Source organism: Taeniopygia guttata, chromosome 1A, assembly GCF_048771995.1.
Source record: "Taeniopygia guttata chromosome 1A, bTaeGut7.mat, whole genome shotgun sequence".
In the NCBI taxonomy this organism is placed as follows: Eukaryota; Metazoa; Chordata; class Aves; order Passeriformes; family Estrildidae; genus Taeniopygia; species Taeniopygia guttata.
The window spans coordinates 59,787,509-59,811,225 of NC_133025.1; the positions used below are offsets into that span (position 1 = coordinate 59,787,509).

Here is a 23,717-nt window from a genome sequence, read left to right on the forward strand (position 1 = left end):
AAAGTGTGAATGATCAAGAAACCTTCATGAGAATTCAGCAAAGATCTTAATGTATTCAGAGAGAAGCAATAGCTCTGCAATTCAGTTACATCTCTCATTAAGCATTGTTAAAAACTCCATGAAAGGGAAATTAAGTTAATTGAATTTAAAATAGCTAATAAATATTCTTTTGCATACTCTTTTCCCACAAAAAAAATTTTAAAGAGATGAGGCCAGAAGTGTATTACCAATGTTAAAAACAGCACAAGAAAGAATTCACTGTATGTGAGTACAATAAGCTAAGCATAAACCTTCTATCTTATTCGTGGCTGGGATAATTCTTCAAATGAAAATTCAGGTAAACTGAGAAATGGTGACTGAAACACAGTATACACAATATATGGGAAAAATTTACCTTTTAACAAGGATAAATTTACCTTTTAACCTGGATTAATATTTTCTGTCTGTGTAACTGCAGACAATTCTGGTAGTCACACAAGCACACACTTAAGCCTGAGTATCTCCAGGAAATAGCTTATAATGATAAATGAACAGAAGTCATGCTGTATAAAATAGAAAATCAACTCACACTCTAATTATACATGACAGAATTAATTTGGGAAGCATGCTGTTAATGCCAAAATTGATTCATGCAAGCAAATCTCAATAATTTGGGACAACATCTGGCTTCTTATCTGAACTTTGCAAGCACCTTCTCAATTACACAAAAGTGGCTTGGATATTTTATAAGAATGAAGTCTTTCTCAAAGTTTCCAATACATTCTGTCATTGAGGATGCCAGAATTACCACAGGTATTTATTTTTCCTGGCACTATGAACTGGCTTGATCCAGATTTCGCTGATAGGTGTCCTGGTTTGAAGGCCAGGTGTCTGCCAAGGAAGGTGGGAATGGAAAATGCGACTCCTTTCCCTCCAAATCATTATAATTTTGAAACTAAGGGGCTTTTAGGCAAAGAAACAGGAAAAGGAACAGCAGTTCCTTAGTAGTATGTATATAGTGTATAACAAGGCAAACATTCCAGGAGAAAAAGGGAAAAAAAAAAGAAAAAAAAAAAAAAGGGAAAAATCCTAGCCTCCAACAAGAGGATACACTACAGGATAATTTATATCAGGAACTTTATGTAGGAGTAGTGGGTAGTGGTTTTGTTGTGCCAGTCCAAACAAATCATCTGATAAACCACTGACAGCAGCCTTTGCCTAGTCCTCCACAGCAAATATGAAAATAAATTTTTAAAAAGCCCAAATACCACAAATCCCAGCAAAATGAACAAGCAAAACCATGCCAACAAAGTCACGGTAACCATCAGTGCAGCAGTCAGGAGTGCACCGAGACTCTGCATTGAAGATTTTAGGGCCCATATTTTAAAAACTGATTGTTACTATAAACCCCAATCACACCTGTGTCAACAATAGTGGGTATTCCTTTTAAGGGGAAATTAGAAGGCAGTTTTATTTACCTGATAAACACCAAATTCAATCAGTTTACTGATTAGGTAATAGTAGTTAAAAAAAAGGAAAACAGGAAAAGAGAAGTGACCCTCCATTCTTCCTGGAGAGAGCCTTAACAGAGTATTATACACAAAGAAAAGTTAATATTATGTTGAAAGGAAAAACAGCAGGCTTTTGGAAGGGTTGGATGAACACATCCAAGCTGGGAAGTCACTTAACTTCTCTCAGCTTTCTGATTTCCTTTGCAACCAAGACAGCGAAATCTCAGAACTTCTTTTGTTCTAAATCTTCACTACAAATGGATGATGCAGGAAGTGAAAACCTTATTCCAAGTCACCAGATGAAGAACTTCTGTGACTCAAGTTACACTTAATTAAGAGGTTCATCCTTAAACCAGTGTTGTACATGCTTGTCTGTGTATTACCTGCCTGCCCTCCAATAAACTTTTCATGCTGAAGACACACAAACTGTCTCCAATTTTTAAAGCAACCACTATGAATCAGCATAAACATGTTCCTCCCTATCTGTCAACAACATACTATCTTGGAGCCCTTATTAACTCCACCAGTCCCGCAGCAGGAGCATGTCTAATTTATATAAAACTCCTAGTTTATTGTGGGATACCAGAAATTTAGTGGAGGAGAGATTGCCTGTTATGACATCAAATCACCCAGGAGACACAGGTTATCATACATTGCACTTCTCAGTGGTCTCATCAGACTTCTCATGAACCAACCCACCTCATATCTGAGAGAGAAACAAACAATATCACGACTGTGCAGTAACACAGTAAAACCCAGAGCCGCACAACCCTCTGAAATGGCTCTTCACATTTTACCAACAAGTCGTGTCTATTACTGGGCTCGGCAAAGAAAGAGGCAACTACTGCCCAAGAAGGAAACTACTATCCAAATAGGCAACTACTGTCCAACTACTGTCCATTAGGGTTTTTTGCCAGTAAGGACTGAAACTTAAAACAGAAAAGTTTAAAGTCCTGTTGCTTTCCAGCTTTTCTTTAAGAGGAGAATTCAGCATGAGTCCAAGAACACAAATTCACAAAGTCAATGCAAACCCAGTAATATTTCTAGCCCAGCCTGCTGTGCTCACCACTGGAGCACCTTCCATCACTCGTCTCTTCCCATATTCTCTCACCACATGATCAGAACAGAATTCAAGATGCTCCAACGTTTGTTTTACAGAATAACAGCAGCCAGCTCATGCTCATGTATTTCCTGGATCAGAGGCTAAAGATGGAATGAGGCCTATTAATTCATCCATACAAATCCAAGCTACCAGGGAATGACTGCCCTTCCAGCAGACTACAGAGCGGGGCTTAGCAGCCAGCTCTCAACAGAGGAGCTGACTTGGCAGACTGAAGAGTTTTGTTTCCAAAACCTCCACCCTAATCCCCAGACACAGCTCAGCCAGGGAAGATGTGACTCCAAATGACCAGCCCTGCAGAACATTTTTCCCAGCTCTTTGTGTCACACAACACCAAACAACATTACCACCATTTTTCATAGATTATCTAGCTTCATTGCAAGCAGCTTTTCTTGATGCTCAAGGTACCTTCTCTTTTGCAGCCCATTATGTCTAATCACACCCTCTTGCAAAGGCTAAGAGATTATGTTTCTTGAGTAATCATCCTGAAATCAATGGAGTCTTTGCTTCTCAGATGATCGATATTAAGTATTTTTAATAATTCCTCATAAATCAATCACTTTGGTCTCCTAATCAACTCTTTTCATTCCCTCAGAAACCTTCCAAGGGCAAGCACCTTACAATTATGCCAGGGAGCCAAATATGCATCCAGACTGCATATGCAAAGCCTGTTATTCTCCCATTCGTAACTGGGATATCATGGCCCACTGTGCTGTCCAGACAACTGCTGCACTGCAGCAGCCACGGCCAAGCCCAGGCCCTTGGTTTGCTCCAGCCCTGCGACTGCAGGTGCCCTTTCACACCCAACACACACATTAACCTACCCACCATTTTCTTCTCTTTCCAACCCTCAGTCTCCTCAGGCTGCTCTGCATCGTCGGTGTGTCTGCACAGCGACACTCAACTGCAGGCACACAAGTTTCACACATGAAAAGGTAAAACTCACCAATCTTTTCTGATGCCTTTCATGGTCCCTTTCACATTCCTTCCCCAGTTGCCATCATCCTAGCTTCTACATCTCACTACCCCTAAGCAGAAACAGGTTTTACTCTTGCTCAGGAAATGCATCACCACCTTTCCCAGAAGAGCTGCTACTTTGTCTGCTCGCACAAGCAACATAAAGGTACTTCTATGGCGATACCCAGTATCTTTGGGATCACAACTGTGCCCCCATCCACTTGTCAGCCTCCCAGCAGATTGAATTTCAGCCTAAGCAACACAAAGGAGTATATTGTGACTATCTGATGGGCAGAAAGGAATTTGCACTTTACCGTTTCTGGGAGTTTTCAAGATGTTGCAGGGTAATGCGACAGAAAGTAAACATCTTCAAGTGAAAATATCTCAGAATTAAATTGACATCCCTTTTGTTTTCAGAACCATTCTTCATTTCAGATCCACAGTCATTAAAAGAAACAATCTTCAAGTCAATTGTGTGAGCAGAGGAATGCCCAGCACCACTGTGTGGCGTTTTCAGTTAGCTGTCAGGTTTTATTCAGTATTCTGCACTGGTCCTACAGCTTGGTTCTCCTGGAAATTTTAAATGCAAATGTATTTCCAGGATGACCTGAGAGAACAATATCAGAATTTTACCTCACATGACAGTTCCTCACTCAGTTTTATTCAACTCCCTTTTCCTCATTTCCATATACACAGATTTGCTGCTACTAAAAAAAAAAAAAAAAAAAAAAAAAAAAAGCTTAAACAAGAAAATCTTCACCTACTATTTTCTCCTGTTGAAAGACTTTCCCTCACTCTTCTGTTTAAAGAAACCTAAACCACAGCTTAAATAATGCTTTAAAATTGCCTAGAGCTCCAACTTGAGACACAGAGCAGGCAAGAAATTTCTTTAATAGCAGGGAATAAAAGCTCCTAATTCAAATCATGTCCATGCATTATTTTCCAACGTCCAAGGGCTAAATACGCACTAGCTATCACTCTTTTAGCGACACCTCAAACTCACCGGTCTTATCCTGGGAAACTCGGGGAGAGCAAACACGGATGTGCTGCTGGACAAGCACGTGTGATCTTGTTCTCTTCTTTGTGCTCAGTGTCAATGACTCACGGGCCACAGATGTAAGCAGATTATCACCAGCTCTCATAATTCAACAGTTCCTTGAGAGGCTGTGACAGAGGCAAATTTTTCACTGACCTTTTTATGAAGGCATTTATTGAGCAGTGACATTGAACCAGTTCAAACAATGTTAAATAACCAGAATCAGACCTAATGGTTCTCTCTGGTGCAAAGATGTTGCTGCCCTTGTGTGAGACCAGCCACTCATGTAAATGGAGGCACAACCTCAATGCAGCTCAGCAGTTTGAGCTACATGGAATCAGAACACATTCTAGAAATTGCACTGCCTCCATGGTGCAGCAAAACGTGCTCCAATTTTCACTTTAAAGAACAGCTTGCTTTTTGATTTGCACTTGTGATTTATTATCAAACACACACACAAAAGTGATACTTTAGAGGAAAATAAAGAAGTAGGCCACGTCAGCAAGCATGAATGATCTGAGCCTCCAGCTCTGGACCAGTCTATCAAGATGCAGTTAATATACATATTTAACTCTACTGTTGAAAGAGGAAATACTATTTTTAGACATTACCTATTACTTTTGTTCAGAGATTAAGTGCCACATACTATTACTGTATTTACAGAGATGTTCATCAATCCCGACAGCTTCTACATTACAAAAAAAGTTAATTAAAGCAATTTTACTGGTGTGCCTTATTGTGGCTATATTTTACAACTGTAATTCTGTCTGTTACACAAATTAAATAGAAGTGCCTCCAGAATGGAAGTGGTAGGAGTTATGACTGCAACCCAAGGATCAGATTTTTTTAAGTGCTCAGGGTGTGATTTTCTTATGCATTGAAGATAGAGAATCTGGCTTACAATAGACACATTTCCCTCACTGTCTCCCAAAGCACACTGGATATAAAAGTTTGAATACTGAAAAGAAAGACCTGAAAATCTAGCCATTAACTCTGGAACCTAAATACAAGTTAGGAGTATTCAAAATATGGCTATGTCTTGGGTGATGAGTAAGTACTTCTGGAAATTCCTCTTACACTCTGTCTGCTCTGCAATGTCTTTTTTACTGAGTTCCACTGGGACTGTGTCTTAATTCCATATTCCTTCCATAGTTTTCCCCTAATTAGATTATTAACAAGAAACAGTGAGATGAAGCATGAAGTCACTCAATCAACGATGTAAGTTATAGATATGAAATCCCTGTCAATACATATTTCATAATAAGCCACTTATCGCTAGTCTACCACAGAGGAACTAGATTTATACACTGTATTCACCTGACTCCTAGAATGAATTTTTAGCTCTGCTTTGGCTGCGGGAGAAGTTAGAGACAAAGAACAGTTTTGCCAGGCAGTACCACAGCTCTACATTCAAATACGTAGGAGACGTCAAGTCTCACTATAACTGGCCTGTAGTGAACTATTCCTTTAACTGAAGTTGTAAGAAAGCTGCCTAATCATCACCTAATAATCGTCTTTTCCTAAGAGCTAACAGGTGCAACAGACAGAAGAAATTATAAGAATTTATTTTAAACGAAGCATCAAAATTTAGCTTTAGACCTATCTTCTATTATTCATCAACGTGCTAGTAAATAGAAAACATAATTGTTTCCTGCAATCTACCATGACTTGCTCACAAGCATTTCAACTGGAAATGATAAGCATTAGGAAAGCTAAACAATTTCCTTTAACCTTTTTTAAAGGCTGTTCACTCTTGTTGCTTCTGCAATATCAAAACACAGGCAGACATCCAGCCTAGTGCATTCCTGAAGAACACGAAGACACCCGACCTTTACCAATGATCGCTTACGAGCTGCCAAAACTAACAGCGACCGCACACACACACCGAAAGGGACAAGCCCATCTCCTGCACGAGCCATCGGAGACTCAGGCATTTCAGGGAGAAAACATGCAAAATCATTCTGCAAAAAATATTCTACTCATACATGGAGGTCTTACTTGTGTAAATAAAGCTTACAGCAGTCGGACCACAGGAATCACATTTACAGCCAACTCCAGTTACCTGAGATCGCTACTGCAGACGGGAAGAGAAGGAGAGCAGCGTCTGCACAAACACTGAGTACCCAGGGAGTAAAACCTGCGAGCTCCAGCATTCCCAGGGACCTTCCGAAAGACTGCCAGGGCTGCGTCTCAGCGCAGCTCACAGGCAGAACAAAGCCAGGAGCCCCCACGGCTCCACCGAGCGCCCCCGACCCGCCGCCGCCGCCCGGCCCGGGATGCTTGGAGCCGCTCCGAGCCCCGGCACCGCACCGAGTCCGCCCGGCGGGGCCGACCGCAACCTCCAGCCCTCCGCCCAGCCCGGCTCCACCGACCCGGCGGCGGCACCGCCCGCCTCCCCCGGCCCGCACGTCCTCACTCACTGCGGCCGAGCCCCGGGGGAAGCGCTGGCGGCGAGGCCCGGCCCGGCCGGGTCTGAGGGGGGCCTGAGGGCCGCGACCCCTCCTTGCTCCGCCCGGGCAGCTGTGGGCGCACGGCGCGGCCGCGGAGCCTCGCCGGGGGCGGGGACGGGCACGGGCGGGCGGGGCGGGGACGGGACGGGCGGGGCGAGGACGGGACGGGCGGGACCCGGCTGCGAACCGGGACCTGAGAGCGCCGAACCCGCCCGAGCCCGGGCCGGCAGCCCGCCCCTCCGCCGGAGCGGGTCGGCGCGGGTGCTGCGCCACGGCCGGCACCGCCGGGCTGGGCGTGAGGGCCCGGCTCGTGCTGCGGAACGAGCCCCGCCGCGGGCCCGGCCCCGCTCCAGCCACGGAAACCGCGGAGCAGCGGCCAGGCTGACACGGACACGAGAGAGGTGCAGCTGCAGGCAGCAGCGCATCCACGCGTGCCAGGGAGAAATGACGCTGCTCCAGCGCTGGAGGAGCTGGAAGGCCAGTGGGAAGCATCACAGCCACTGGGAAGCATCACAGCTTCTTCCACACAGAGCCGGGGATGCAGCGGTCCCGCGGAGGGTTCTGCTGGAGCACGTGGGACTGGCCGGAGTCTGCTTCACGGCCCCTGTTTCATCCCAAGCTGCTGGTTTTGCCGGGGCTGGAAGGGCTAGTTTTGATCTGAGCTGTGAGATTTTAAGTACACCTTGCAAGGGTTACACCTTGCAAAGAAAGTTTTATAAATCAATTTCACCTTGACTCAGCCACACCAAATCATAGTTGGTTGGGACATCTGACAGGCACTGGTCTTATACCTGCTTCAGCATCCTGCTTGAGGGAATAACAGTGCCAATAAGCAGGTTCAAATGACAGCTGCCACTATATCACATCACAGTACCATGGGTTTTGACTTACACAGTCTTAGGGGCTGCTCGTGCTTCATAATCTTCCAGTGGAAGCTGGACATCACCATTTACTGGAACTCTTTGATCCGGTTTGCATTCCCAGTAGAGTGACTTTAAATGGTGACGGTATATGAAGGAATCTAATAGAGGAGAAATAAGGATCATACAAAGGAGTCCTCCTTGGCAATGTTCAGGGTAAATTATTACACTTTAAAAGCAATTGTTATCTATTTCCCAACTGCAAAGAAAACAGCAGCAGTGTATGAGTTGTTATTGGATCATCATATATACTCACCAAATTCATCAAGTCTTTCATGATTAAATGGTGGAACAACCAAGTTCATGACTAAGTAGTACAAGAGTCATATAAGCCATAAAGCTACAATCCAGCATAAAAGTAAGCTATGGTTTTTCATCAGCTTAAGTGACCCAGAAATCTGAGAAAGACAACTTTGCCCTTCCAAATCTTTGGTGGAGGAATGAGAGGAACTTCCCTAGTTGCCCTTGTCCCAGAATGCAAGGAAGAGTTAATCTTAGAAATGAGGAGCAGTTTCTTCTCCAAATACGACATTTTTTTTCACACAGTAGGTCCCTGGGACAAACTGAAGCCAGTGGAAGAGACATTTTCATCACTGTCTGTTTGCTGTTAAGCCGTTTTATAAAATCTAAACCAAATTATTAAAACACAATTATGTATCGTGCAAAGGAACCTGAGTTAGATCTTGGATCCAAGTGTTACAGAATTACTACTGAGCCATACTTTTTTGGTAGGAACAGGTATCTGAATTGGTCATCAGAAGCCCCAAATACATTCATTTGCAAAGCAAAAAATGCACAGGTTACATTCTCTCTGGAAGTTTTCCAAAAGCTTTGCTTTAAAAACTACAAGTAAACAAAAACCCAAGAGAAATTGGTACTTACAATGAACTTTAGTGATGACTACAGGATCATAGCTAGAGCTGAATGAGCTCTGTACTTCACAGCTCTGCTGGCTTCCATCAAAACTAGCATGGGCACTAAACTTCTTTTAGGAACCTCTTATGGGATCAGAGCCTCACTTTGCTGGATTAATTTGTGATTATGCTAGGTAAGTGAAATACCATCCCAATATGGTATCTTGGTGTAAGAAATATTTCACAGCAGGAAAAAACACCAAAGATTTCAAATAAATGAAATGGAGTCACATCAGTCAGAATATTATGCTACCAGTCACATGAATCCAGCTGCATTAGAAAAAAAATTCATCACTAGCAAAATCTTCCTGCTTGGGTGTAATCTGTGTACTTACACTTCTTGCTAGTGTAAGGGCAAGAGATGCTGGGCAGAGTTTAGTCCAGCAGAACTACACTGGAAACAGTTCTAACATGGAGAAAATAGTTCAGAGAAAGCATCAACTGATTTTCTTGCTCCCTGTCAGTACCACACAGATATAGATGCATTAGGAAGCAGACTAGGAGTGCTAGAAACTGTAGTCAGCCCCAACTCCCAGGACAGCAAAACTGCCTGGTGGAGAGCTATCTCTACATAGGAACCAAGCATTAATTCGTCCCCTGCCAACCGTGTTAATGATCAGGGCAGCCTGAGTGGCAGCAGGAAAGTCCAGGGTCAGCAGTGAGAACATCTATAGAAATCATACTGGGCTGGGCTGCCAAGCTCAAGGCAGGTCTTCAAGAAAGAGTTTGTAGGGCTTTGGGAAATGAAGGGTGATAGCTGGTTGTGAATTTTTTTTTCCTAAGCAGTTCCCAATTATCAAAACAAAGGCAAACCTCTTGCCTCCTGAAGTAAAAGCTGCATAACAAAGTTGTGGATGGAAGGAAATTCACACCAGAACAAGCACAGGAAGCCACAGAGCTGCAGGAAGAAGTTAATAGAGAAAGGCTGATGTCCTCATACTAGGTAAAGGCTGTAGAAGAGTGCCATCTCACACTGCGGAAGAATATGACTGCCATGGTGGCCTTGGTTAAGCTTTACCATGCCCACTCCAGGCAACTTCATTCCACAGGTATTACTGGAGGCAGATATTTCCCTCCATCTGCAGGAACAAAAACTCACTACCAGTCATCTTTGTAAACTCTTGAAGTAAAAGCAGAGACAGCTCAGTTTTTACCAGCTGGTTACAATTAATATAAGGCCGGATTTACTTTATTGGACACAGTTACAGTGTTTGTGTGCACACTTGTTCTACATGTCCCTACTGCTGCATCTAGGGATTGTTATCAGGGAAGCTGAAGATGGGAAGCTCAAGAGGTGTCAAGACGAACTATAAACACAACATTTTAAACAGGGCTTACAGTACAAAAATACAGTCACAATGAGTGGAAAAGAGAACCCACTGAGGCAACCAAGGCAGAAGTGATTAAATAATTTTCTCAACTGTAGGACTCCTGAGATAAAAACCTCTAACTTCTAGTTCTTAAGGCCTTTAGTTTCCTCCAGCCTGAATAGCTTAGAAGTTTGATGCTTGTCTCAGGCTTCTTCCCTTCTCTAACCACAAAGTAATTAACACTTTAGCATAGAAGCCTTTCTATTGTTTCTTGGCTAGTGAAACTGTTCACTACAGAAGGTTTTTTTTTTTTTCATTTGAAAAGGACAAATCTCTGATTAAGGATGCCTTCAAGCAATTCTGTCTTGGTTTTTGCTATCAGTCAAAGATAATACAATTATTTAGGAACAGAGTGGAATTTTGATTTGCAAAGGGATAATAATTTGTTTTTCTATAGTGTCTTTTATCCAAGAATACCAAATGCTTCATTAATGTTAATTCTGTTCTGTCATAGCATCTAGCTGAGATGCTGACAACTATTTTACAAAATAGCTGCAATACCTAAAACATAAAAATGAAGGAAAACGAACGAATAGCTAAAACATCAAGATGAACAAGCATCAAAATGAAGGTTACTTACAATAAAAGAGGTGGTACGAGCTGCTGAAGGGTATGTAGCAAATCCGTGGTATGTGGTATGTACCATGGATGTGTCTGAGACGTCCTATATTGCATCTCCTATTGCTTCTCAGAGGTTCAAGAACTTGCCAGTGTCAAGCTATCTCCAGGTGTCCTGGTAAGTTAAACATAAGTACAGCAGTAGACGGCTGCCACCACGGCTTCAGCACAAACAGGTTTGAACATTAGAACCACTTTTTGTTTTGGAGTTGTTTTAGCCAACATTGGAGGATATATGAAATAAATCAAAAGTTTCAACTTGACAGCCAGCAAGAAAGGAAAAGAAACTACAGTTCAGCTGACATTTCAAAACCCAGCATCTTTGATGATGCAATTCAGTGCAGTGTCAGCCTGAGCAAAGCCACTTGTAACAGCACTGTAGTACTCTGCAGAGATGCTGGTTGGTGTCTCTGCTCTTTCTGCACATCTCTGCTTCAACCACTCAGTGAAGTCTGGCAGGGGCCCAGAGCCACAAACCCACCATCCCAGACAGGAGATCACTGTGAACCACAGTGGGGAGAGAGATCCTCCTGTGTTCGAGCTTGTCTAAACTAACCGGTATTGGGTCATTTTTGAGTGAAGTATTCTTCACGAAGACCTGAAATTTTTGATCCTGGTCAGTGAGGCTGCCTTGAGAATATGCAATGCACCTGAGGGCTGAAAATGCTTGTCCAGAATGCCAGGGACCCAAAGTCCTGCTTTGATTCAACTGCTGGATTTACAGGCAGGTCTCACACAGCATCTGTAGGAACAAAACTACAACAGTGATTGGCTGCTTGAGGGAGGATCCATCTCTGTCTTTTCTTTGCAACTATTAATTTTGGTGTGAATTGTTCACTGTGAACTGGGCAAAGAAACGGGCTCTTTCCCCGTGACCTTCCTGTTGGATATGAGAAAACTGCACAGTGAATCCTGTGAGTCCCTAGCACAAGAGCCACCAGCAAAAGGAATCTACCAAAGCAGCTATTGTTGCCCTCTCACCCCATTCCCACCCATACTGGCAGGGCCTGTGGAGAGAGGGACAATTTTCCTCACCCTGCAGTAGGGCTGCACACACCTCTGTCCCCTGGTCCTTTCATTTCTCAAACCTCCCTCGTGTTCCACACTGTCCCTGCCTCTCCCTGGTCAGCAGGTGCCGGCACTCTGCCAGCAAGGACACTGTCTTGAGCAGGGCAGCTCTAATAAAAACAAACAAATAAACCAAAACCAACCAACCAATCGACCAAACAGCAACAAAATAAACCAAATCAAACCAAACAGAAAATAATAATTTGAATTTTGAAGTCTTGCAGGAGGTAAAACCTGTTTCTGCAGTGCTCTGCTGCACAAACTGATACAAGTAGTTTTTTGCTGTCATGCTCATGCCCTTCCAAATCAGGTCCAGGTTTGGAATTGCTTATAGGATTTTTCTGGGCATCTTTCTAAGATTTTAGGTGATTAATAAATTTGGCCTGCTCTTGGCCTTGCTACTAAGGGGTTGCCACATTTCATGCCAGTGTTGGCTACATTTCCCTGATTACAAAAAGGGATTCTTACATCTCATATCATTAAAAGTTTAAGTGCTAGTGGTCTCTTTGGCTAAAGAGCCCACATTCATCACTTGCAGGGATTTCAACTTTCTACAAAAAATACTTTAATTTTAATATTTTTCATTTTATATTTTTGATTCGTTTTTTGAACAATTTGTTTATTGCTGCTGAGGCTCTTCATTAAGGAAATTGGTTTTCTTTTTTAAGTACTGTTTTTAATACCCCGAAGAACAAACCTACAGTAGCCCTATATAATAGATTTTAAATACTAATACCAGTGCACTAGTAATGGTGTAGGCAAAGATAATATCTTCTTTAAAATCCATTCACCAAAATTACCTTAATAAATAACGTTATTACTCTGATACTAGAGTAAAAGCAATGATATAATAAAACCTTACATATTTGCTGTTAGTTAAAACAATTCTTTAAAAAAATTACCATAAAAGATCTACAGTTGAAAATAAAAGTATATGGGATATACTGTTGAAGTCTTTCTGTAAGACTTCAACAGTATATCCCATGTATTTGTCTTAGAACAGACACTACTTTTTCCAAATTAAAAAAAACCCAGTGTTTGATCTCTCAATGTATCCAGACATATTTGATCTCTGTATCCAGACATATTGCTCCCATAATAACTGACTGCCCAGAACTGTTCAGATGTGTTGTACCTCATTTATCCTTTGGATAACACTTGTTTGCAGCAGCACCTGTAGCTGACCTTTCTCCAACAGCAAATATAAATCTTATATATTTGAAGGTTAGAAATTTTTTGAGCTAAAGCTGCTGGCATCTACTGGCTCCATAAAGGAGTGAGGCATCAACGCAGACACCTTGGAACAACCCACTGTGAGGGAGAGGAGCAATAATGGAAGGCACAGAAAATTCCACTTGTTCATGAACATTACTTCCTTCAGGAAGGAGCTGAAGACTTGGGATGTTTTAAAAAACCAAACATCAATAGGTAGCTTAATATTCCATCAAGATCCAAAGTGGGTAGGCTTTATATTTTCAGAAGGCCAAGTCATATCTGTTATGAACAAAACAGCCTGGCTGGGACACTTGGCTTGGGCTAAGTACTGACATTGAAATGTTAATTAGCTAATTGTTCCTGGGAATCACCTACCTCCCCCACCCTCACTACCATTCTAGGACTGGGATGCAAAATAATCCAGTGGAATCATGGGAGGGGGTTTTGGGGATGAAAAACACCCCTAAATGGAAAAGATGGGCACAGTGGAGGGGGCTGGATGGGTGTGCTGGTTGGGGAAAAGGGAACCCCATCCCTAGTCTGTGTTTGACCTGTCACCATAACCTACAGAGGACCAGAGTGGACTGGGCTGTGGGAAGCAGGAGCAAAGCAGTGACACTTCCTGGTGCTGCCAGGAGGGAAGGAGAGGGACAGCTGCTGCTGAGCTTTGGCAGCAGGCTCTGCACATCCCCTCACCCTGCGGCCACCCGTGTGCCGAGAGGAAAGGAGGGAGGACGGTCTGCTGGGACTTCAGATACGGACTGCACACCTCTTCACCTCCAGCTACCAGCGTGCCACGGAGACTCCAGGGACAGACCCTGCACCCCTGCTCACCCTTCGGCTACCGGAGAAGCTACAACAGCGGGGGCGAGCTCCTCGTTGAGCCCCCTGCCGAGACTCCAGAGACAGACTCTGCACCCCTGCTCACCCTTCGGCTACGGGAGAAGCTACAACAGCGGGGGTGAGCTTCTCGTTGAACCCCCTGCCGAGCTGACTAATAATAAAGGCATAGACCCTGTTCATTTCACAGAGGAAAGAAGCTCTAATGAGTCTTTAGAACACACCTTGCTTTTGTGTGAGTGGCAGGTACAACACATGCCCGAGGCCTGGGTACAGGATTCCCACCATAGGAGAAGGTGGGAGCCAGCAGATGCCCTGCACTTGCTCCTTCCTACCTCATTCATCTCTGGCTGTTGCTCTTGGGATGCTTTTCTACCTCATTTTTCTTGGATGCTCCATGCAGTGAACTCCCAGCTGCTCCTCGAGGGCAGCTTTTCAAATCAGTACCTTTCACTTCTTTCCTTGGGGGCTTCTGAATGTCTGTGATTTGCAGGGGTCCACCCAAAGGTACAAACACAAAGGCCATCCTCCTGGGAGATGGGTTTTCATTCAGCATGCAGGAGGCTGCAGAGTCAGTCACTTGGAAGATGTTTCAATTGCAAAGCTAAAAGGAGGTTGAAAAACCCAGATTAGATAAGAACAGGAAGGTTATACTTGTAATTGTGTATGTTTTGGCTGCTGGTAATGGTCATGTTATGGAGCAAAGGCCTTCTCCAATGAAATCAAATTACACAGGCAGCATTTCTGATGACACACATGCCTTTCCTTCAGTTATTTGGATAGGTTGTTCATTTTTCTGTACTGATAAGCATGTTTGTCTTTTAAATTTCTTTGAACTTCTCAGATATCAGCACAAAAAAAAAAAATGCCCTATTAACTGTACCTTGCTCCACCATCAAGGATGTTTCTCTCACAGAGCTGTTCTTTGCAAACGTGCTGATGTTTTGACTGGGAAGCTGAGTTGTTCATGACACCTAAGTTGTCCTTTAGGCAGGAATGCTATATTCCTATCTATGTACGTACTTATCTGCATGGATATTGAAATGAACAGGGTCTATGCCTTTATTACTAGTCAGCTCGGCAGGGGGCTCAACGAGGAGCTCGCCCCCGCTGTTGTAGCTTCTCCGGTAGCCGAAGGGTGAGCAGGGGTGCAGGGTCTGTCCCTGGAGTCTCCGTGGCACGCTGGTAGCTGGAGGTGAAGAGGTGTGCAGTCCGTATCTGAAGTCCCAGCAGACCGTCCTCCCTCCTTTCCTCCCGGCACACGGGTGGCCGCAGGGTGAGGGGATGTGCAGAGCCTGCTGCCAAAGCTCAGCAGCAGCTGTCCCTCTCCTTCCCTCCTGGCAGCACCAGGAAGTGTCACTGCTTTGCTCCTGCTTCCCACAGCCCAGTCCACTCTGGTCCTCTGTAGGTTATGGTGACAGGTCAAACACAGACTAGGGATGGGGTTCCCTTTTCCCCAACCAGCACACCCATCCAGCCCCCTCCACTGTGCCCATCTTTTCCATTTAGGGGTGTTTTTCATCCCCAAAACCCCCTCCCATGATTCCACTGGATTATTTTGCATCCCAGTCCTAGAATGGTAGTGAGGGTGGGGGAGGTAGGTGATTCCCAGGAACAATTAGCTAATTAACATTTCAATGTCAGTACTTAACTTAGCCCAAGCCAAGTGTCCCAGCCAGGCTGTTTTGTTCATAACACTCTGCACTAGAGATGTTATCTATACCACGTGCTGCTCTAATAAATACCTTTGTTTAATGAATAATATGTAGGGGAAGATTCCGTGATGTAGAAGGCTGGTTAGAACAGCTGCAAATCCACTGAAGAGTTTCAAAGTGATTTGTTTAACATTTTTCAAGTTCAGCTGTGTATTTGTAATGTTGTATTTTTTTTCCCTGTGGGAAGTACTATTTTCCCTTTACTGTAGTTCTTTCTCACAGTGAAAGACTGTTCATGCCCCAAGAGATGCCAGGGGAACAGAGATGGAGAGGGGAAAAGCCATACAAGGAAAGGTTCACATACTTAATGTGACCACTTCTCCAAGCACTTGCCAGTGCCCTCTACCCCTCAGGACAGAGGAAAGCATAACCCACCCCAAAATATTGCAAAATGAGAAGAAACATTTTGGGGTTCTCAGTGTTTGAGGTGTATAATATGTGATGGAGTAGATCATTAGATGCCAATTGCTGTGCAAAGATCAAGGCCCTCAGAGCAGATCTGCAGAGACCAGGCACAGAGGATGGAAAAGTAATTTATCTTTATGGTGAGCTGATGATTCAGTCCCATGATTTTCCAAAACTTTTGGTAGTAGGAGAACAAAACATCAGTCTGGTCAGGTTGCTAATTAATTTTATGAAAATCACCAGATTGTGTGATGGAGTTCCAGACCAGAACTAGCTTTTATACAAATCTGTTGACCTTTTCTTTCACAGGGAGTTCCTCAAAGACAACCTAGAAGGTGTTCAAATTTAGTCTTCCCTACACCAAAAACCTGACTTGTTGTCTTTTTAGATCAGACAATGACAAGTGTTCTAGGAGTCACTTGGACAGAGGAATAATTTATGAGGTTTATGAACAAATCCCTATCCATTGTGTCCTAGAAAAGCAGACCATTGCTTTCAAGCTGTCTTTTAGGGGTTTTTGGTGGGTTGCAGGTATGCACACTCAGCTCTCTTAAGACATTTTCTCTTACATAAGCAGAGCTTGGAGTGTGCTCACAGCTTTGCTCAGCAGCCTTTCATTTCCCCACTGTGCTACAAATTGCTGCTTTGCTGCTGCTTCCTCTGGTTCACCCCAGGACCCAAATATCTCTCTCCCTTGGCCAGATTCAATTGCCCCCTAAGGGAAGGAGTATCCTTTCTTTTTTCAGAGACCTCTTTACACACCTACTCTCCTCTTGCAGAGAGATAACCTACAAAGCCAGAACAATCAAAATACATACTGTCTGTCACACAGAAGTGTCACTCTTAGCCAGCAGATGCAATAATATTTGTTACTCACTGATCACCACATGATCCGGCGGCATGATTTGACTTTCCAGCCTTTGCTTGTGGCAGCTTCCAGGACCAGCAGGAGCACAAAAACTCACTCTGCAGTCTCGTTAATACCCATAGGCAGCCAGAGGAGGGTGTGCAGAGGGGATCAGCCACCAAGGCTACAGGGCAGGAACAAGTGATATGCTACAGATGAAGATGAAAAGAGAGGACATCATCAGATCCTCCCACAAGCTAGACTTAATGCATCTGAAGAGGAATTTGCAGCATCCCAAGCTTGGAAAAAGGGCATTTCTAAAGAAAGCCACTTGCTTTGACAGTATTTTAGGGGTGGTGGGTGTTAGATTCAGTGTTGAGACATTGAATTTGTCAAAAGATTGGGAAGATGCTTCAGCCAAGAAGCCCCAAATATCTGTTTGGAACAGACTCCTTTTTCAGATCTGATGGAAGATATCAAAGGAGTAAACTTTAAAATGGTATCACTGTATCTGCTGCCAGTAAATGTTCTGGGAGTGTGCTATAAAACTAAAACTAGACTTACTCTATTAGACCTTATTTTCTGTCACAGTAGGCATCAGACAGGGCTGCAGAATCACACAACAGGATAATCCTCATTTTTTCAGAAGGTTCCACAAACGTATAGTCAGTCATTGTGTGCGTATGTGCTATGCATGCCAAAATAATTGTCAGCAAAAGCCTGATGACTGAAGAAGTAAAGAACAATCACTTCCTTGTTCTGCTAGCAGTTCAGGATTTCAGTACTCAACATTTTTTCCAGAAAGCACCTTCATTTAACTTATGCTGTACTTGTGCATGAGAAAATAATTGCTACACAGGAATCCACATCTCAACTATAATATGGAGGTCTCTGGAGCACCACCATGATAAGTGCAAAGTGGGTCAAAGCTCTGCCACTTGTACAAGCACTGTGTTGTCTGATGACCAGAGTAGTCAGGAATTATCTCATCTGTCGTCCCCATAAAAAAAAAAAAAAACAAAAACCAAAAAAACCCCAACAACAAAAAACAAAACCAAAAAAAAAAACCCCACAAAACATTGTACATAAAAAGATTTTTCTGCCTAGGGGAAAAGGTTCTTACTCAGCTGTAAAGACGTTTATTTGTATTCCATGGACAGATTCAAGCGAGATCTCTGTGGTTGCTCTTGGGGGATGAAGTTTATTCAGGACGCAGAGAGGCTCTGCCTCGAGCTGCCAGACACAGCACGTGGCTGGGCCTAAGGTGATGGGGGAGGGGAGAGACAAAGAGGGGAGCAGGGACTCCCAGAGGACGCTCCAGGAGGAGAGGGGAAGATCCAAGAGAACGTCCAGCCCCCCGGAGAGCCTTTATCAAAGGGGGCTCCAGGGTGGGCTGGAACAGGACCTGGGCCAATGGGGTCACAGGCACCTGATGGTTCAGGGGAGGGTTACAGATGTGGGGTGAACCATACATTCTGGGGGGTGAGATGGAACAATCCATTTGGCTTTTGGACCCCGCTGTAGGTGAGGGTAACTGTCCAGCCAGTAGGGGGCATCACACTCGTCCTGGCTGTACCATTGTGGTTCTTAATCATATTTATCTACCCTTTCCAACATCTCCCCTGTTTTCACTGAACCATTTGAAATATTAAATATTGACTTAACAACTATTTTTTGCACACTTGGAAGTGTACAGGGTATTGTTATTAGAACTATACTTATTACTACTGAAACAGTCAAGCTTATTTTACAGAGTTCCTTTAGCTAAGGTGCAAGGCTCAAACCATTAAGTAAACTGTATAGCTGAGATGACCTTATTGTTATTAAATCACTGATTATAGTAGGGGAGGCATTGTCAGAATTTTTTGGAAAAGGTCTTATAATTAAACGGGTTGAAAAAGGTTTGTTAGGGTTTGTGTTAGATATATAGGTGGTCTTAGAGCTTGCAGGCTTGGCTAAAGCTACTCGGCATTTGTCCTTGGTTGAATTACAAGTAAAACTTCAATACAAAAACTGAAACAGAAGAACAAAAACAACATGCATGCATTAAACAATAAGAAGTCCATTTTTCTCTCGATGATGCAGCGTGGTTCAGGTCTGGGTGCTGGCTTCTTGGCTTGTACTTGCAGAAGTACTGTCTGGTGTGGGGGTGCCAGCGGATTTCGGTGCATGGTAAGGCTTCACATTCTTTCCTGGGACCCACTTAAGTCGTCCACCTGTGGAAACACAAGAGAAACCTTTTCCCCCCATTAGAAGACTGTGTGGACCTTGTATATGTTCTGAATCTAAGATTTTGAGTAAAGCTGGGGGGTGCCCTTTTATTTTTACTTTTTTGCTGTTCAGGAAATGTCTATAAATTTGGAGGCGAGGCTCTCCTGCAGAGCTACTTAGAAAATTGTGAGCATATAAAGCCTTATTCAACCTCTTTTGAGGTGTAGCCTGATCTACCCCCCCTTTCTTTAGATTTAAGATGCGTTTTAGGGTTTGGCATGTTTTTTCTATCGTACCTTTTAACAGTGGTTTAAAATAGGAAAAGGAGATACCACTGTCCTTGAGTACTGTCAGGACTTCTTTCACCTCCTGAGAGGGGACAGCTGTTCGCTGGCTGAATACGACTTGCATTGCTTGGGGATGCAGACTGTCGTCTTTGCAGGTATCACATTTGATTTCAGGGCAGTTTGTCAGTTGAAGATTGTTAGCACTGTGCTGAGAATTTGGTGAGATGTGGATAGAAAGTTTAGGGTTTGCAGGGGTAAGATAGTTCTCTGTCTGTCCTTTGTTTGTAGAAGCTGCAGTCACGTTGTTGCGTTCACCTTGTCGAGGCATAGTGTCTCCGTCAGGGTGCAGTGAGGAGCTGCTAGTGTGGGAGGCAGGGGCTGCTGCCAGCTGAGGCAGAGGAGCAGGAGGGGTGGAGGTCGTCGGCAGCAGCACTTGTGGGGGACTGGCATTTTCGGAAGGATTTCTTGTAGCTGTGGCTTTGGGTGCTGTGGCAGTCTGTAGATCCGGCGGAGGGAGGGATGCGGAGGGATATGATGGTGTTTTCGGCAAACCAGGAAGTGGTGCCGGCGGCGGGGGGTTCCGGGGCTTTGTAGCCAGAGGCAGGGGCTGCGGCGTCGCGGGGGGGTGGGGACGCCGGGTTTGCGTCTGCCGGGGGGGCCGGCCGCGAGTGCAGGAGGCGGGCGGGCAGCGGGGGTACGGCGCTGGGTGCCGGGACTTCTCTGGGAAGGATGGGTGGTGCGGCGGCCGCGGGGGCGGGGTCCGGGCCGCGCGAGAGGGAGGCGGCGGCCGCGGGGGCGGGGTCAGGGCCGCGCAAGAGAGAGGAGGGCGTGGCCGCGGGGGTGGGAGCCGCCCAGCCCAGGGCCGGCGCCTGGGAGGCATGTTCGGCGGACCAGGGGGCTTCCGGGCGGGTCAGTGGGGTGGCCGCGGAGGCGAGCGTATGCAGCGCCTGCAAAATCGCAGCTGACGTTTAAGATTGTGCTTGCAAAATAGCCATTGATTGGGTTTGTGCTTGCAAAATGGCTGTTGTTTGATTTTGTAAAAGTTCGGCTATAGTAGCCACCATAGCCGGGACAAGCAATGCTGGGGGGGCGGACGGGGGGGAGGCGGGGCCCGGGGAGTAGTTTGGGGGGGAGGAGGTGGCTGCAAGGGCGGGTTCTGGGTTGCGGGGGAGGGGGGGCGCGGCTGCGGCAGGGAGCGCCGCTCGCTCAGAAACCGCTGAGTCGCCAGCAGCTTCGCCGGCTTTTCGCCGCAGCGCGGGGTGGGGGGGCGGTCCGGCGGGGATAGTTGAGCCACGGCAGGGAGCGGTTTGGCTGCTATCAGCGGCTTTTGAGAAGCGCAGAGCTCTGCTAACACTCTATAAGCAGGAAGTAACTCGCAAGCATAGGGGTCCCGCCGTGAAATGTCATTAAAAAGTGTATGCCCCACGGACTCCCAAAAGTCTCCACAAAACACAGCAGAGCGCTCGGCATTTGGGAACTTAAGTAAGATCCATTCTAGGAGTTTCCGTAGCTATTTTTTAGGCAAATTACTGTTATGGCTACGTAAGAAGTGGTTAAGTTGCTTATAGAGATCTTGATCAGATGTAGAGTGGGATTGTCCCATTTTTAAACCAGTGTGGCTCACCTCGGTGTCGCAGGAGCGGGGTCCTCAGTTAGGTTCCGACGTTTACTGCAGTCGGTGCTGAGGGCTCTCCGCGGGGGTTTCTTCAGAGCTCCGCTTTCGGTGGTCACTTAGGGACGGCTTCCGGTGCTCGGTAGCTACAAACCCCCCTCAGGGCTTCAGCGCGGGCAGTGCTAAGCAGTGCTCGCCTGTGCTTTGTGCACGTGGCTGCGTGCCGCGGCAAGTCTCCTCACAAAGCCTTGGGTCGCCGCGGAATCGCGGCGATCGCCTGTGCTCGGAGAATAAGGCTTCGGGACTTTTTAAAGAGCTCCGGCCTCTTCACTGCCTAGCAGCAAAATGTCGTGCTCGCGACCGCGATGGCGAGGAAATACCTGGTTATTTAGTTAGTGTCCATGGAAAGGTGTCCTACAGGTAGAAAAGCTGGAAAGCGTCCAGACGGGTGCAGTTGCAGGTCACCGTGGGTTCGTATTCGAAGTTGGGCGCCAGTCTGTAAAGACGTTTATTTGTATTCCATGGACAGATTCAAGCGAGATCTCTTTGGTTGCTCTTGGGGGATGAAGTTTATTCAGGACGCAGAGAGGCTCTGCCTTGAGCTGCCAGACACAGCACGTGGCTGGGCCTCGGGTGATGGGGGAGGGGAGAGACAAAGAGGGGAGCAGGGACTCCCGGAGGACGCTCCAGGAGGAGAGGGGAAGATCCAAGAGAACGTCCAGCCCCCCGGAGAGCCTTTATCAAAGGGGGCTCCAGGGTGGGCTGGAACAGGACCTGGGCCAATGGGGTCACAGGCACCTGATGGTTCAGGGGAGGGTTACAGATGTGGGGTGAACCATACATTCTGGGGGGTGAGATGGAACAATCCATTTGGCTTTTGGACCCCGCTGTAGGTGAGGGTAACTGTCCAGCCAGTAGGGGGCGTCACACTCGTCCTGGCTGTACCATTGTGGTTCTTAATCATATTTATCTACCCTTTCCAACACTCAGCCCCAGCAGTGCAATTTCTGCAAGGTGCTCCCCCAGCAGTCAAGAGTCTTTGCACACTGAGGAGGCTCCTTCTGCAGTCCGTGGAGAGAGCGTGCTACAGCTGTGTGTAAGCCAGGCAAGGTCAGCGACAGCTGAAGAGAAGCCCCTGAAGCAGCCAGGCAAAAGCTGCCCAGTTCCCTGGGATGGTGTGTGATGACAAAGGGACACCGAAGGATAAAGCCTATGGATTCTTGCAGGAAAAGTCTTCACACCATAGCACTACCTCCACAAGCTGTCACTTCTCAATATTTATTTCTCCTGTGCAGGCACATTATTAATGCAGGCAGTGAGCTCCTGGGACTACCAAAGTGCTGTCACCTTCTGCCTCTGTGCTCATGTAATCCACCGTGCCTCCCGTGGGGTGCAGCTTTCCACGGGAGGGCTTGTGGCTGTATTTTTAAAGATGCAGTTGACTCTCTACTGGCCCAGAGCGAGAAACCCTGTAACTAAAACACACCCAAAATTGGTTGGAACCAGGGGCTTTGTGAGTTCCACTCATCTTGCTAGCTTTTTCCCCCAAAACCACTAAATTAATTAAGAAAGTAAGGCAAAAAGCCTCAGCATCACACAACCACGCTGCAGAAAATTATTCCTCACTCAGCAAAAGAAGGAAAGTGAGTAAAACAATGCAAGTAATTTATATAATTCCACTTGCTTTTCAAAGGCTGTGTTAGCATGCTACAATTATTCATTTTTAACTGTATCTCACTACTGGCATGGATTCTGTGAACTGTCTGGCTGAGGCACCGCTGGCCCCTGATATCCTCCCCAACCCTGCAGAGACCCTGCACAAAATCTCATTACAATGTGTATAACTTTAGTAATAAAGAAATTGCTTACCCACAATGGCATCAGAGCTGGAACAATGAGCTGGAACAATCCTGTGTGGAAAAGTGCCGACTCAGCTCTCACAACATCCAAATTCAGCATTTTCCAGCAGGTGGCCACAAAACATGGAGACACAAGGTGCAGTTTGTACTCTCAGAACTTCCTCAGCTTACCATACTGTGAGCATCAAGGTATCAGTATTAGCCCCTAGGACAGGGATAAAACTAGGCAAGAACAAAACACTTGAACAAAGAAGAAAATGGCCTTGAAAACCTTTATCTTAATCTTGTCATATATTCGTTAAGTCATGTAGGTACAATTAAGTACACCTTTGGGCAAGCACAGGACCCAGAGGATTGTCAAATCCTGCCAAATCTCAGTGAAATCAACAGTCAAGAACACACACACACCCTTTTGAGCCCATTTTCACTTCTGAAACAGTGTTAAATAGTCCCACTGTAAACAAAAGTTCTCTTTTCCTGAACTACCTGGGCAGTAGATCACAACCTGCGTTATGATCCGAAGGGTAGCAGATATTTAATTTTCCTCCACACAGCAGTCTTGCATTTCACTCATGGGTATTTCTGCTCCTTCATCTGGACTTTGGGTGAGCACCCTCTAATGAGCCCCTCTGCTAATGCTGAGCAGTTGTCAGGCACACATGAAAGAGCTGATCAAAATATTGGATTTCTTCTTGAGCTTTTACTGATGTTTTTCTTAATTAGAGCATTCTTTTGTTTTTTAATTCCTTTTTCCAAATGTCAAAGCTGGTTGCTTCAAAGGAT

The 23,717-nt window shown here is 45.3% G+C and overlaps 2 protein-coding genes across 16 annotated transcripts in view; both read right to left on the bottom strand.

Moving 5' to 3' along the window:
• The window catches only part of PRR5 (proline rich 5), an 83,502-nt gene extending 72,532 nt beyond the window's left edge, over positions 1 to 10,970 (bottom strand). For 4 of the 15 annotated variants that reach the window (XM_072917488.1, XM_072917484.1, XM_072917479.1 and 1 more), the window contains exons 1-2: positions 7,024 to 7,159; positions 4,571 to 4,731 (exon numbers count right to left, since the gene is read on the bottom strand). Coding sequence is in view for 1 of the 15 variants with exons in the window: in XM_072917514.1 (XP_072773615.1) it covers positions 7,024 to 7,545 (522 nt within the window). In the remaining 14 variants the exon portion in view is untranslated. The other 11 variants (XM_072917498.1, XM_072917483.1, XM_072917469.1 and 8 more) reach the window with 8 other exon arrangements.
• Positions 10,971 to 17,734: 6,764 nt separating this feature from the next.
• On the bottom strand, positions 17,735 to 21,079 carry LOC140682230 (uncharacterized). Its single transcript, XM_072923649.1, has 2 exons — positions 19,473 to 21,079; positions 17,735 to 19,181 (listed from the first exon to the last, which is right to left on the bottom strand). The coding sequence occupies exons 1-2, from the start codon at positions 20,341 to 20,343 to the stop codon at positions 19,057 to 19,059; spliced, it is 996 nt and encodes a 331-aa protein (XP_072779750.1). The 5' UTR covers positions 20,344 to 21,079; the 3' UTR covers positions 17,735 to 19,056.
• Positions 21,080 to 23,717: the final 2,638 nt, after the last annotated feature.